At 33.6% G+C, this 17,019-nt stretch overlaps 1 protein-coding gene and 1 long non-coding RNA gene across 4 annotated transcripts in view; one reads left to right on the plus strand and one right to left on the minus strand.

Moving 5' to 3' along the window:
* The window catches only part of LOC114332527 (armadillo repeat-containing protein 6 homolog), a 94,602-nt gene that overhangs the window by 68,747 nt on the left and 8,836 nt on the right, over positions 1-17,019 (plus strand). For all 3 annotated transcript variants that reach the window (XM_028282337.2, XM_028282336.2, XM_050642903.1), the window contains 4 exons: positions 1,844-2,046; positions 4,643-4,788; positions 14,590-14,709; positions 15,664-15,813. In XM_028282337.2, the coding sequence (XP_028138138.2) occupies positions 1,844-2,046; positions 4,643-4,788; positions 14,590-14,709; positions 15,664-15,813 (619 nt within the window). The remainder of the gene's footprint in view (positions 1-1,843; positions 2,047-4,642; positions 4,789-14,589; positions 14,710-15,663; positions 15,814-17,019) is intronic.
* On the minus strand, positions 11,302-12,880 carry LOC126879712 (uncharacterized). Its single transcript, XR_007696218.1, has 3 exons — positions 12,621-12,880; positions 12,077-12,140; positions 11,302-11,595 (listed from the first exon to the last, which is right to left on the minus strand). It is a non-coding gene; the product is annotated as an uncharacterized LOC126879712 (long non-coding RNA).

Below are 17,019 nucleotides of genomic sequence, written 5' to 3' on the forward strand. Positions count from 1 at the left end.
ATATCAATTTCACGGTCACCGTCTCACAAGACCTGTTTATATAATAAATATTATGAAATTCTCAGTGAACGTGATTTTAGAAACATCTGGGGATTTACCAACGGTGAATTTTAGGAAAAATGAAATACGAGGTATTTTATGTTATTATCTATTGATATTTCACTTTTTAAAATAATACATTTAAAATGTGATTAAGCTAATTGAATATATTTTTTCTTTTATAAAAAAATTTTTACAAACTTTAAAAAAATTTAAGTGAAATTCTAGAGTTAATTTTTAGTAAAGAGAAATCATTGTCAAGAAATATTTATAGTGATTTAAATGGATTACTTTCTGTTAGTAATGTAAATTTATTATTATAAGTCAAACCATCTAGTTGCGTTAGTTAAACATTTTCATTATCAGTAATATGTTTTTATAGCACTACCTAATACAGACTAATTGTGATAATGTTTGTTTTGTTTACATAGATTACTGTGACTACCTATTTCTGTACATAAAAGAACTGTGATCAAAGTCAATGTTTAAAATTATGGTTATTCAAAAATGTCTAGTCACTGATCATATACTACTTAAATAGTGCTAAAATAAAAGTTGAAAAAATTTAGTAGATACTTAAGTAGGTATATTATAAAAATTATATATTATGTTTATGATCTAATTTTTATCAAACTTTAATTAATTTGATTTGGAGCAAATGGTGTTAATAAAAAGATTGTGAAAACATATAAATAGTTCTAAGTATCTAATAAAAATATCGGTTGTAAACCTTTTAAACGCCGAATCATTAAAAAATGTAAAAAAATAACAAATACATAATATATGTAAAAAAAGATGTTATTGGGGTATCTTTATCATTTTATTTTGTGAAAAAAATACAATAGGTACTGTGTTTTGAAAAAAAACATGTTTCCAGAATGACAACGTTGGCATATCTAGGTCTTAACTTTACAGTGATGAGTACGTTAAGGACTGGCAAAATAACGCAAAAAATGGAAAGCATTAACTTGTGCGATAGTAATAGATAAAACTAGTTTGTATACGTGGCTAGTTGACTTCAGTCATAAATATACGTATGACGTCGAAAAAAATTTTATGTTAACTACCCATGTATCATGACAAGAGTGTATGCGTAAGAGTCTTACAGTTAGTCAGTTATGCGAAATTGAAAAAATGTTAATGTTCGACGTCATACTTATAATATTATGACTGAAGTCAACTAGCTCCTAGGCTAACGTCTAAAGGTGGGAAATTATCCATAATGGTAATGTAATGTAAATTTATAGGTTTCTACCGATAATTTCCCACCCTCTAGTTTCACATTCTTAGCACATTCATCACTGTATATAACATTGCAGTGAAAACATATTTTATTCCTTACATAATAATAAAACTCAAAAAATGAAAATAAAACTGTAAAACTAATGTTACAAATAAACATGTTAACAAGTTCTGTTATTTATAAAAATTTTTATATAAAATATTTTTACATAAAATATTTTTATATAAAATAATTTTATATAAAAATTTATAAAAAAAGCGTACGTTTCTTTGGCATACAATATATCTACTTTGTGATGTACTTCTAGAAATATGATTTATTCCATTAAATCTTACATCCCCATATGCCATATGCATATCTTCTGCAGTAGGCCAGTAATCATACTCAGAAGGATCAAATGTGGTATCTGCTTATCAAAGATAACCTCAAAAATTGAAGAAGTTCTTCCTCTAAAACAGTATATTATGCAGTTGTGAAAATTTTTATCCTTCTGTGTATTATATTGTATTAAACATGTTTACTAGTACATTTACTATTTCTCAGTTGCGTGATTTATTTTAGACAGAACATATTCAACGCCCACGTTTTGGACAAACTAAAGGAATTACTCAATGACGGAAGCAGTGATATTTTAAGAGAAGTTTTAGCAGTTTGCCGAGCTCTCGTATTGGATGACGACATTCGAGTGGAATTCGGTAATGCCCATGAACATGCTCGAATTATTGCCAGTGAAATTTTGTGCCCCTTGACTCAGTTAATGACACGTAAGTTCTTATTTATTATTCTGAGCTTCACCGATGAGGCATAAGGATGCTGAAATAGCTATATGGAGATGGTGGTCCAACTCTGAATCAAATATAAACAAAACCTGCCTTGATCTTTTTTATCTTATTTATTAGTTAGTTATCATAAGATAGTTAAGATAGAAACTGTGATGTTTCCAATTTTTACGATGATGCTATGGATATTTGATAGGCTGATATGAAGGAAGCGTTTTCTATGCTTTGTTTAACGTATGTTGCTTTTCCATAAGATCGGTGATAGATTTTTCCTAACAATTCGTAGCCTGGTGTTTTACTCCGTTTTCCGTTTCACAATGCCCAATGTTTTCCCAGTTACAAATCCTGTATAGCACTATGTCGGTGTCGTTACCTTTTAAAAGTTTTGATAGGTATTGGCTTTTGGAATAGCTTATGATTTCTATGTTTTTATGACAAATTCTGACCGCAGGTCCAAAATTTCTAGTCAGCTTGATCCTGCAAAGAACCGTTCATACTCTGTGGCCGCATATTTACGTCTCGTAGAATGTGTCTTACTGTCTGTGGATTCAAAGATTGTCCTACTTCCCACATATACTAGCTCATTTAGCGTTACCCACACATGTTTGATAGTGCTGTATTGGTTCGACACAAGAAAGATTTAATTCAATGTTATTTTCAACATGGAGTAATGAAAGAAACACCATTGGGTCGGTGCGGTAACCTATTAAAAATTTAAATTATTAGAAAATGTTCCTGCTATTAGGAATGCTGTTAGAGGTAATGGATTCTGACAAGAGAGCTATGAGTCATACCGACACAATACACAAGTTGGCGTGTTATTTACAAAGTCATAGCTCTTGTCAAAATCCATTACCTCTACACCTGAGTCTCCAATACAGAGTTTAGATTGGCGTGAGTTAAGAATTTCTTCTAACACAATGGTAAATTGTTTCTTTTTTTGCATAGAACTAGAAAGACAACTGGGTGAAATTAGAGCTCAGATACCATTGCTGAAATTGACAAAGCAAAATTCGACCAGAGAAAGTACAATAGAGGGCACCATTATAATGGGCAATAAATATTTGGTGGATTTGAAGAAACTCAAGAAAGTGCTTGATACTGCCCATGGAAAGAAGGAATGTAGATATTGTAATTATAATTAAAGAATAGATTCCTTCGGGCACAACCATTTATAGTGTTCACTGGAAATCATATGATTGCTTGAACCAAGAATAATTACTCTTGAGACCGATAATAATTTGAAACATTTTGTCTTGACACGTATACGCACACTAACAACTTGGACAATTATTGCGGAAAGTTCTGTCCACCATTCACAAGTATGAAGTGCAGCAGGGCCAATTTCTAGGATATCTTTTGATGAATATTACTTCAAGAAGAGAGATCACGCGTAGAGATTACATCAAAGTTTTTTCATCGCTGCCGTCAAATTACATCCACTGGCATAATTGCAATGTTATTGATTTAAATTTGATCCATTGTTGAAATTACTTTATTGACGATTTTCCTTATTAAGAAAATTCATTAGTACATATAGCTTGGTCATTTATGTTATCGTATTCGTGTTTTCCAATAGTCTTATCGTTATCATATCTCCAATTTCTCCAATTTTAGTGATAAAATTACAAGTTTCTAACACGGCTAACAAAACTTTTCATGACTTCTGGATAAATTTTAAAGGGGGTTTCTAAGTATGGATGATTTATAGCAGTTGCACGTGTAATGTGCTTTGAAGTGATAAAAGGTACTGCGATTTAGAAATGTCCAATAAAATCTATCTAGACGTTAAAATAGTCATTATCGCGTCGTTAATAAATTAACCCATTTCGTTGAGAGATTCTATAGCTAATGAACAAAATAATCAATGAAAAAGCTCATTCGGTTTTGACAGGATAAGCGATAGAATATTGAAATGCAAACAAAAAATATACAGGGCGAGGCAGATAAAGAGCCAATTAGAAATATCTCGAGAACTAAAGGTAATTGAATCATGAAAATTGGAATAAAGGGATTTTGAATAGTGATTTAATGAAAATGTTTGCTACTTCCGGTTATGCCGGATTTTGTTTTTGGTTTTCTTATTTATTGTCCAATTTTCACACCCATAAGTGAGTATACTTCTTGTCATGGTATTATATATTATTCTTTTTGTTTTTATGCTGTTGTTCTTATCCCACAGTATCGGGTTCAATTTTCGTATGCAGTCTCTTGTTTGTCCCAACTTTTGTAACCATAATAAAATTCGTGGCCATTATTACGTTTCTTGTTTGCAAATTTATGCTTCAATAGAACTTCAGTAATCTGGAAAACTGCTTCAAATGAACTTTTAAACTGTAAGTCCTTAAAATTAAAAAACTATTGACCATACTATTCAAACGTGTGGGCCATATTGGCCCGCACTTTCTCCTAGGGTGCGTTATGTAGTGAACTGGTAAGTTATGATAGTGAACTGGTGAATAATACGTGTTCCCCTTAAAATAATCGACGGGTCTGAGCATTTTGCTTTAGGTGCGCCCCCTGTCTACTTTTGAACTTAATTAATAATATCGACTTCTATATTTACATCTTTATTGTGTAGGTTTTAAAGCGGATGAACCTTTCATTCACGATCTGATGTTAACTGTATCCACTTTGATGGTAAGAACTGAATTTTGTCAAAAAGTTCAAGATGCCGGAGGAATAGAAATGATTGGAGAAGTGATGAACAACTTTGCTGCTAACGAGGTAAGTTTTTAAACCAGTAGTAAACATTTTAAATAGTTATTTGATTTGATATTAATCATATATAGTTACGGGTAAAGTTAGGTAAACGGGTAATTCTAGGATTACCCGCGTAAAGTGCGAAGTACTCGCGAGGTATCGGTAATATCCGATAGTAAGTCCGAAATACAATTTAAATAGCTTTCAAATTTCGAGCTTTACTCGAGTAAAACACATTCTACCTGCAGCCTCCTGGTTAAATGCTTAATTGGGTATACTAGTAATGATAAGGCCGTAACTGAAAGATATCTTAATTTAAGAAAAAAACGTATATTTCAAAAGTAAGAAAGTAAAAATATAAATACTGCAAAAATAAAAATTATAATCTATTTGTTGAAACAAGACAAGCTGCTGTGGCATTTGGAGTTACAAATATTTCCAGTAGCTTTACATTTGCATTTGTTACTAGAACCTGGGGAGTACTTAGCACCTTACCCGGGTAATCCTGGAATTACCCGTTTACCTAACTTTACCCGTAATATATACATAAATGATCACATACAGGTTTTTTCACTTCATTTCTTCAATATATTTATATGTAACTTACACTAGCCCAAATTAGTAAAGAGACGCGAGTTCTGGGTGCGCAGTAGCAAAATTCGAAGAAGTGGGGAAAATTTCATTCTCTCTGAATTCACAGAGCAGTTACATTCTTATAATTTCCCGCAACTTTTGTGCTGTGTTATAACGTAATATGCGAAAACAACAAATTGTAAATCATCAAGATAATTTTTTTTCCTATTATGTACTCACTTATATGTGATTAGTAAAGTGAACCAACGCCGTCTATACCAGTGATATCCATTGAGACGATGACTATATTCAATTCCAGTCTTTGAATTATATGGACAGAATATTGCAAAATTCATTATTCTTGCATTTATTAAATATATTTTATGAAGAAATATTCACAATATAATAATATATGTACGCTTGTTCAATTGAAATGCATCTTTGGTCAGCATAGCCTTGGAAGCAATTGTAATCACATAACTGACGTTCTGCAATGTTAGTTATGTTTGTAAACGTCACATTGATCAGTCCCTATTATTTATATTTGACTGTGATGTTAAGTAATGTGACTTAGAAATGGCGATTGTTGTTAACAATTCGTCCAAATATAATCAACGTGCGGTCATTCAATTTTTGTGTGCTGAAGGTTTGTAACCATTGCAAATTCATACGCTGCAAGTAGTGTATGTAAACACATGTTTTGCGTATCCAACTGTCAAGGAATGGTGTCGAAAATTTAAGAGTGGAAGGCAGAAGATGCATGATAAGCCGCGACCAGGTGCATTGAGTAATGCATGCATGTGTGGAAGATTTGACTAGAAAACATAATGGAATTTTAATCAGAGCAATTTCAGAAAATGTTTGGTGTGAGTATTCGCTCCGTGCATGACAAAAACGCGACGCGACACCTATCGTAGTCGTCTGTGATTTTTGGCGACCACAATTTGACGTTAAATATATGAGGCGGTGAAAGGAAAAGTGGTGTAAGTCACTTTTTTATAGAATAGAGATAAGTGCATATTCAAAATCTCCATTTTTAAATCTATCAGACGCAAGAGTGGTGTACGTCATAACTCCTCCATTTGCTCATAGATAGCAGCACAAACTTGACAGTCAAACAAAGTCTCTGTTGTAGTAGAGGGAAAAGTGGTGCAAGTCAGACTTACACCACGATTCCTTCATTCCTGTGACAGTTGTTTAGTATTTTTCAGTTGTGATTTTTCAATACAATGGATGACGACAGTTTAAGTGATGTGAGTGATGACCTTAATGTTACACTGCTGTATCGCTTGTACAGTGAGTACTGTCAGGAACAAGGTACTGTCCCCGTTTCTAGTGATATTTATCGCCGTACATTCAATAATGAGTACAACCTTCATTTCCATGTACCACAAAAAGATACGTGCTCTAAGTGTGATGCTTACAAATTAAGAAAAGCTGCAACAATAGATAATAATGAGATAAGACAGATTGAAGTTGAGCACGAACTCCATCTTAGGAAGGCCGAGCTTGCACGTTCTTCTATGAAAAATGATACAGAAAAGGCCCAGACTGACGATTCTTACTATGCATTCACTTTTGACCTAGAGAAAGCCCTAGCTTTCCCAAAACTAACCACATCTATCGCATACTATAAACGTAATATGTACATTTACAATTTGGGCTGCCATGAGCTATCATCTGGCTTAGGCTACATGTATGGATGGGATGAAACAACAGCTTCGAGAGGATCTCAGGAAATCAGTGCCTGTGTCACAAAGCACATAGAATTACGTGCAGCAAACTCAAAACATGTTGTATTGTACAGTGACAGCTGCACCGGCCAAAATAGAAACTGGAATTTTGCCTTGGCCTTGTTACAGTTAGTTCAGAGTGAAAATAATAGTATCGAAGTAGTCGATCACAAGTTTATGGTAAGCGGACACTCTTACTTACCAAACGACTCAGACTTTGGTTCAATTGAAACTCACTCTAAAGGTAAACAGATTTATGTGCCTGAAGATTGGTTTTCCGTCATAGTTCGGTGTAGAGAAAAAAGCTTCTATTTTCACAAAAATACTTAGAGAAGACTTTAAAGATCTGAAAAATCTCACTAAATCAATTACAAACAGAAAAACCAATACGGATAACCAACCAGTGTCATGGTTAAAAATGCAGTGTATTAGAGTCAAAAAAGACGAGCCATTTTCATTGTTCTATAAAGAAACACTAAATGAAGATTTTTCCTTTTCACAAATTAATATCCAAAGCAAGCAGAAGGGAAGACCAACATTGTTGAAAAATCTTCAACTGGATTGCCTGTACACAGCACCTCGACCAGTCACGCCAGCTAAAAAACGGGATATGTGTGATTTACTACCATACATTCCTCTAGTCCACCATTCTCATTTTAGAAATCTTAGATCATCTGATGAACTCAATGACGAAGCTGGACCACTTCCTGATGTAGAAGAAAATAATGACTAATAAGCTAGTGAATTTATTTTTGATTTTCTAATTTAAAAACAATAAACATATTTTGATTTCTTTGCGTTCTCTTTAAACTCTTGAAGGAAAAGTGGTGTAAGTCATTTCACCCCTTAAAAACTACCCTGAACATAGTTTTATTTATACAAAAATGTTAGTAGAGTTACACATGTTCTTTATAAATAAAAAAATACCACAAGCATGTTTATAAATGTTACGTAGATTTAATTACAATGTTTCTAGTAAAACCTTTTATATCTCAAAATCATGCTCATGTGACTTACACCACTTTTCCTTTCACCGCCTCATATGATGCAGATATGGCGTATTTACCGTTAATATGTAATATTTATTTACCATTTTTGATAAAGTTTGTTATACAAACAATAAGTGTGTTCGCGGAGACAGTCAGGGACTAGTCCACGACAAGTGGAGCATGCGCACTTTAAAATAATACAGTACGTAAATCATTTAGCTGGACATAGGGAACATACATTGTATATATTTAGATACATAAATACATACATTGTATTATATTGAGATCATTGTGGCAACTGAGCTCTCTCGATGACAATATTAGTTGTTAGCATTAAGGGGAATTAACCTCAAAATTGACAACTCATTTCGACTGATACAAATAAACGTCAAAATATGACAATGTAGTAGCTAAATATTTTTGCCCTAAGGGAATGGGAAAACTGTTTAGTTTTGAAATTAGTTTTTAAATAAAACATATTTTAAAAATTAGCTAAAGTAAACTTTGTTTTTGATTTATTTATGGACTGACGTACTTCAAAACCAACTCATTCTATTCGTTCTAACAGCTCTATCGCACCAAAAACTCGTACTCGAACAGAAGCTTCAACTAACACAGGTTAGCGCTGTTGCCACAATTCTCTCAATGTATATTCCCTATGTCCAGCTGAACGATTTACGTACTGTATAAATAATACCGGTGATAGATAGATATACAAGGTATATTTACTATTAATTAATATGTATTATGAATTATTAATATACTGGTATATTTATCAATAAACGATAATACATTAAATCAATATAATATGGAATTAAAGTGCGCATGTGTTGTCGTGGATTAAAAGTCACCGGCAGGGTCCGCGAACGAACATAATGACACATTTCGCCGCTACGGACGCTGGCATAGTTTCGTGTATCCCCACCATGGTCACGCACGGAGCGAATAGGATCTGTTCCTAGTATCATACACAAACTGGGTTAGAGCAAAGTTTTTGCGCAATGAGTTGTTCACCTATTAGGCTATTGATTATGTTCAAAATAAGAGAGCTAAAAGGAATTACAACGTTAACGGGATTTTGTCTCATATGGTCAATATACCTCTAAATTTGAAAAAACTGCGGAGCGCCACCATTTAAATGGGTGCGTTTTTGAGAAAGGGGTGAATTAGTCCCTAGGCACAGGGTGAATTAGGGTGAGTTCTCTGAACTTTTGGTACAAACACGTCTACAGTAAAATTGTTCCAGGTTAAATTTACTATCAAAATGTCACATTTTAAAGTCAAAGATATTTTTTTTACAAAAATATATTCAAAAGAAAAGCAAGAAAAAACACGAAAGTTGTTGTTGTTTTTTGCCCCATAACCTTTTTCCACAGGGATATAGGTATAGGTATTGCCTCAGCGAAAAATAACTGCCATCCTTCCTTTTTAAAATGAAGTTTGCTAAAAGTCTCTAGGATTTATTGTTTCCAAAATAGGATTTTTCAAAGTTCGCCGCTCGCAGCATTTTTGGGCCATTTTCCCCATTATTTCGCACACATTGGTCTGTAACTTTTTTTACGCATTTCTAGGAATATGTAATGGTATATTTAGTAGAAAGAGAATTTTAACCTTTAAAATGGTTTATAGTATAAGACTAGCCGGCTCTTTTTAAGCAAGTAATGCATTTTCAAGGTTTTATACTTTTATTGATTTTTGTTATTGTTAATGATTATTTTTTAAAGTTCTCATTATGACTTTTTTCTTGTACATTTAGGTTTATACATTGTGGAATCAAAAAACTAATTTTCTTTACTTTAAAATGGTGTATTGCAAAAAATTCTATGACTATTTTTAAACAAGATATCCGGAGGATATCCAAAAGTGTCCGTAATTTGCGAAACATTTTTTTTTTTTGTTTTTCTCAATTAGAAGACTATAATTGCACATTATAACATAATTTTTAATTTCAATTAACTTTTATTAATAACACTTTTCGATATTGTGAATCATAAAGGTACTTTACTCTTGAGCGAAATTCATATTTTTTAACAATGAAGTACAAAGAGAGTTGAAGTACAAAACTAAATGGTAAAATGAAAATCTAAAAACAAAACCACTGAACGTTAAAATACAACTACCCAAGATAAAACCAAAAGTTCAAGGAGATATTTTTAAAGCCAGAAGTGCAAAAGAAGCCACAGGTTGGGTCATAGCCAATTTGTAACCCAATACTCTGGGTATTGAGGTTTTGAAGAGGAAGAACTGACAAAATAGGGGAAAAACTAGAAGAGCAGAGATTTAAGATACAAATTAAGAGTAGCTTAGCTCAGACGAACAAATCAAATAGGCAAAGAGACACTATATCTCAAGTGAGTGTTCGGGCTAGCTTCATTACACTGAATATTGGCTTTGAGATATACAAATAGAGAGATGGGATAATGAAATGATGAAAACAAGAAAAAAAATGAGACAGGTTAATACAAAAATTGAAGGCAACTAGATAAGAATGCTGGAGATCGATCGAGATAAGAGGGACGATAAAGAGAGAAGGAAATGGGCGCCAACTCAACAAAAGGTTGAGATTTTTTTTAAGTAACGAACGACAGGGAAGAAATAACACTTGATACAATGACCTGAATACAAAAAAAATCAATATTTAACTCGTATTGCTATAACATATATACTGTTTAGTAGAAACTGAAATAAAAATCAAAATAGCAACAATCAATACATTTATCAACAATTAATTATTGAACATTATGTATAAATATTTTATATTATACATCTACATAACATCTAAATAACAGTAGTAGTGGGTGGTATAACCGTGAGAGAGGACCTAAGAGCCACTACAAATAAAAGAACCACTACTACTGGCCAAGGAAAAGGTATGTATTAGTAAACAATCAAAGTCCGTGTGAATAGCTGAAGTCTTAACCTAAGGTTAGTAATATAGTAAAGAAACTAATTGGACTGACAAGTGTCCAGAGCACTCAAATACCAGAAAAAAAAAACGAGTCAGGTCGTAGACTCTACGTAAATTAAATGATGCTCACTCAAATAGTATTGAAAACCTCTCTATAATATATTATATTTAATTATTATTATTATTACCCCTTCTCTTATGTAATTTTAGAACTGATTGAGTTATTTATTATTTATACCATTATCTAGTTTATATTAACACATGTATTTTCTTTTACATCCTACTATTATTAATAAAAAACAAACCCCCCCCCCCCCCCCCCCATTTATTCAAAACTCTATACGTAATTTGCTTGATTGTCTGCACTCAAGGAAGTTCACAAAAATAAATGTAATCAAAGGTAAATAGTACTATGAAATGCAAATAATATAGATAAAATTAGCTTAGCTTTTACAATCGCTGATCCAAATCAAGTCCAGTAGGATGGGTGAGGTCCTCGTGGCTCCTATAAAGTCCAATGTAAAGCTGTTACTGTGTGGAAGAGCTCCTGTATCAAGTAGAGGTAGTAGATATTGGTATGTTTCTGTATGTTAACAAAAAAAACTGGTTCTGGATATAGGGACGAACTCTACAAAACAAGATAACATTCAATAAAATATCAAAAGTCTCAATCAAATTGCAACAGTACACATTTTAACATCGGATCAACCCTGTATCTTTTTACCAAACAAATAAACATCATCCAGGCACCCTGTCAGCTTGTGACAGACGCTGTCAATTTGTTGCAGCTGCGCGTTGGTTCGAATATTCACGAAAGTACTAATTCTTTTTATGTTAATTATAAAAACAGACAAAAACTCCTATTTTACTCTATCGCAAAAAAAACATGGTCAAAGAAGGTCAAATGATATGAAGGCATATTACTGAGATTTTTACCGTGTTTCTTCACAAAACAAAATGAAGACATAAAGATAAAAAAAACATGGTCAAAGAAGGTCAAATGATATGAAGGCATATCACTGAGATTTTTACTGTGTTTCTTCACAAAACAAAATAAAGACAATATTAGAGAACCGTTTTATCTAAGATAAATGATCTATTAAGCTTACCTGAAACTAACATGCAAACTTCAAAGCTTCCGCCATAACAGCATTCATAACAGTATCACGAACTCTACAAAACAAGATAACATTCAATAAAATATCAAAAGTCTCAATCAAATTGCAACAGTACACATTTTAACATCGGATCAACCCTGTATCTTTTTACCAAACAAATAAACATCATCCAGGCACCCTGTCAGCTTGTGACAGACGCTGTCAATTTATTGCAGCTGCGCGTTGGTTCGAATATTCACGAAAGTACTAATTCTTTTTATGTTAATTATAAAAACAGACAAAAACTCCTATTTTACTCTATCGCAAAAAAAACATGGTCAAAGAAGGTCAAATGATATGAAGGCATATTACTGAGATTTTTACCGTGTTTCTTCACAAAACAAAATGAAGACATAAAGATAAAAAAACATGGTCAAAGAAGGTCAAATGATATGAAGGCATATCACTGAGATTTTTACTGTGTTTCTTCACAAAACAAAATAAAGACAATATTAGAGAACCGTTTTATCTAAGATAAATGATCTATTAAGCTTACCTGAAACTAACATGCAAACTTCAAAGCTTCCGCCATAACAGCATTGCTCATTTCTTCATATACAAATTATTGGATATTTACTTGCTTTGTCAATTGGTTACTCCGAAGATTTATTGAAAACTCTGTTTTTGAAATAGTTGATTGTATGTAATTTATTCGATGGTATTCATTTGTTCCAGAAATTCGTCCCTCTGAAGATTTTACGTTTGCATGTTGTTCTGTTGAGCGAGCTTCGACCTGACTAAATCATCGATCCTCATCGGAAATTCGAGTGGACAAGCTGCGCTGTCGACGGATGAATGTCGTTCTACGCTGATCGCAAGCGTCACACAAGGGTTTATTTAGGGGACTTTGAATGGAATTCTAGTTGAATTTATTTAATTAGGAGCGTAATCGCTACAATACCTCGTACAGTATTGATAAAATTTTATATCTGATGATTGCATCTTAGGTTTTAGACTACGCAGAGCATTTTATAAATAATATATTTTTTCATAAAGTTAATAATAAAAAAGTTTTCCATATGGTCCCAACTTGGACCTATTGCATGTGTATATGTCACATTTAAAAAAAGCATATCTTGTTTAAAAATAGTCAGAGAATTTTTAACATTACACCGTTTTAAAGTAAAGAAAATAGGTTTTATTTTTTTGTACAATGTATATGCCTAAATATACAATAAAAAAGTTATAATGAGAAATTTAAAAATAATCGTAAAATATATCAAAAATCATTAAAAGTATAAAATTTTGAACAACCATATATTGCTTAAAAATAGTCATACAGCCTTCTACAATAGGCAATTTTAAAGGTAATTGACTGTTCTTTCTACTAAATGTGACACTGCAAGTACCTAAAGCTACGTAGAAAAAAGTTACAGAATAATGTTTGAGAAGTAACACGGACAATGGGCCAAAATCTTTGTGAGTGGCGAACTTTGAAAAGTCATATTTTGGAAACTTTAAATCATAGAGACTTTTACCAAACGTCATTTAAAGAGAAAGAACGGAAGATTTTTTTCTGTAAAGCAATGCCTATACCTATATCCCCGCGGAAAAAAGTTATGGGGTAAAAAACAAAATTGGTATCTTTCGTGTTTTTTCTTGCTTTTCTTTTGAATACATTTTGGTATAAAAAATATTTTTGACTTTAAAATGTGATGCTTTGATAGTACATTTAACCTGCTACAATTTTCCTGCAGACGTGTTTGTACCAAAAGTGCATAGAACTCACCCTACTTCGCCCTGTGCCTAGGGACTAATTCGCCACAACTTTCTCAAAAACGCACTTCTTTAAATGGTAGCACTCCGCGGGTTTTTCATATTTAGAGGTCCATTGACTATATGAAACAATAAAAACCCGTTAACGTTGTAGTTCCTTTCTAAAATACATAATCAATAGTCTATATTTTCAGAGGGCAAAACAAGCTTGCGTATGGGTTTATATTTGCAACATCTCACGGAATACAGACACAACGGTAATGACTTTCTTTCGTCAGTAATTTACTGGCGACGAATCCAGGTGTCATTATTAGCTTATATCATCTTGCTCTCACATGGTATCATTCTTCTCCACGACAACGATCATCCTCATGTTGCCAAAGTAATGAAAGAAAATCTACAACGAAAGAAATGAAGGATATTAGGGCATCCACCCTATAGTCCCGATTTATCGCCTTGTGATTTTCACGGCTTTGGGCCATTGAAAAATGCGCTAAAAGATAATCGTTTTCAGTCTGATGAAGGGGTGCAAAATACCGTAAAAGAATTCTTTGAGTGTCTTTAAGCAGGCTGGTATACATCGGTTGGTGAAACAATAGGATAAGTGCCTTCATTGCAGTGGTAATTATTTGTAGATATATTTACCAATAAATTTTTTCTGGGCCAAGGATGAGTTTCAATTGAACGTATTGAACTGGGCTCGTATTTGTTTAATTTCTTAAAAAAATACCGTTCATTTTATTTTCCAGAAAATCATCAGACAGTGCTTTAAGCTAATAAAGTCTCTAGCAGGAAATGACACTTGCAAAGCTTACTTGATAGAAAAAGGTTTGGCTCCGATTATTACAAACTCTTTATCGGTTAATAAGGTAAGATATAGCTAATTGAATCTGCTAAAGTCGTGAAACATATGTATTTAAAATGAAATTATTACTGTTCTGTTCCAAGATCAGTTTTCATTCCTTCCTTTTCCAGTTTTGTGTTCTTAATATCCTTAGGTTTTCTCCTACTTACTTCTTGGTCTTCCCCATACATTGGTCCTTTATTATAGGTACATGATTTATGGTAGAGATATCATATTCACTCTGGATGCGGTAGAACTCAAAATCGTGCTACCGTCAGCACCGTAGTCCATTCTCTTGCACACTTTGTGTGCAGTTATTGTATATTCATTTTCTTCTTTGTGTGCCATGTTTGGTTTGAAGCGTTGGCTATCGTCGTATTAACAAGCCGATGAAATGTTTCGCGGTCGGCAGCTATATGAAACAATTTTTTTTTCTTTAGAGTTGTATGACTACGGGCCCTTCAAGGCTCATTCGCCGATTCACCAGTTTTGCTCATTTATTTTACAATATATTTTCCTATACCTATCTACTTAACATTTTCTATCCTACTTATCCTACATAATTTATAAGGATTGACCACTAGTCAGTGGGAATACCACTATATGAAACAATTCCTCGACCTTTCGACCTTTTCATTGTCTAATGTTACGCAGCCAGGAAAGTTTTCTTCCAACCCAGCGTTTTCCTTCGATTTTGGCCTGAATGATCAACCGGAGTAAGCGATATTTAGATCCTCTCATTATACATATGACCGAATTATTGAACCTTTCTCATTTTTATGAGATTGATCAAATCTCGCTCTTTGTGCATGGTCTCTAGCACACATTCGTTAGATATGTCTAGCACACGTTAGAATTATCGACATTTCATCAAATTTTCCTGTTTTTTTTTTTTGACAGTGTGTTTATCTTCTGAATGCCTATTATTATGTTTATTATATTGTTACTAAAACTATATCGTACAACAAATATTTTTTAGGTTAATGCATTAACAGCAGTAGCTGGTCTGAATGCTGTGGCAGCTTTAACTCTTAGATCACCTGAAAATAGTAAAGCATTATTTCAAGCAGGTATGCCAGCAGCTATTACAGAAACTATGAAAATATATCCAGATGACAAAGAAATCCATGTAAGTATAACAAAATTAGGTTTTGTAGGGTGACTCTTTACTCGTTACTGACCACATCAAGTTAATGTATTTTTCCATAGTATTGATTATGTAACGGGTAGCTCTGTTAGACATCAGGCTCAGTAAAACACAATTTTAATTTAAATAAAAATATATTCGAAATAGATAAATAACAAAATAAAATTAACTTCTGTAATATGTACAATAAAAATGTGAATGTGTATATCAAAGATTTCGGATTGGAGCCCAATAGGAAAAAGAAGAAGAGGTAGACCCCGAAGATCATGGAGGGATGAAGTGGACGAGGCCATGGAAAGACGAGAACTTATAGACGGAGAATTGTAGAACAGAAAGGACTGGAGACGTTGGCTGAAAGAAGGAAGGCGGCGACAGCTGTAAAAATCCTTATATAGATAGAAAAATGAGTGAATGGACGACGCTACTACCCACTGCTGATACTTGTAAAAAGTAAATACGGGCAATGCTAAATAAATTGACACAAAAGAACCAGGTGTTAGTCAGTACCCAAAGATCAAGGAAAAATTATATACTCGATCCGAACGAGGAACGTAGAGCGACCAATCAGTACTTAGTCGCCGACGAGTGGCCGAATCAATCACTACTCGATCCGAGAAGGAACAGGAAGCGACCAAACAATACTTGGTCGCCGGCGGGACGTTTTGGTACCTTTGGCCAATACCCAAGGGCCCGGTGAAGTTTTTATCAGATTAATACTCTCGGAGCGGTTGGCCAAGTATTAGTCAATATCCAAGAGTTCGGTGGAGTTCTCACCAGATCAGTACTCTCGTAGAACTGTTTTCTGTCATTATACCTTTGCTGGCTTTCGATCTCCAGCGCGCATCGAATGGAAGTGGTAGATCACCATGAGAGTGCGTTGGTACAGAGCCGTGACAAGCCGGCGGTGAGACCTGGCGATGTTATCGTTACACCCCCTTCTCTTTGGGAAAAAATGTAGCATACATTTTTTGTGGTGTTTACCTTACAACGGCGTGATCCCATTAACAGTGTGGTCTTTGGGGGTTGAGCGATAGTCTACTTCGTAAACTGGTCTTAGATGACTGTCAAGAAGATGCTCCGTTCTGTAGATCTTTGACATGGTCCCACCAAATCAATTGAGACAGTGTCGCAAGGCTTTTCTATACTGGAGGGTTGCATCTACGACGGTTTACACTGAAGGCATTTTCT

The sequence above is a fragment of the Diabrotica virgifera genome, chromosome 2 (assembly GCF_917563875.1).
Source record: "Diabrotica virgifera virgifera chromosome 2, PGI_DIABVI_V3a".
In the NCBI taxonomy this organism is placed as follows: domain Eukaryota; kingdom Metazoa; phylum Arthropoda; class Insecta; order Coleoptera; family Chrysomelidae; genus Diabrotica; species Diabrotica virgifera.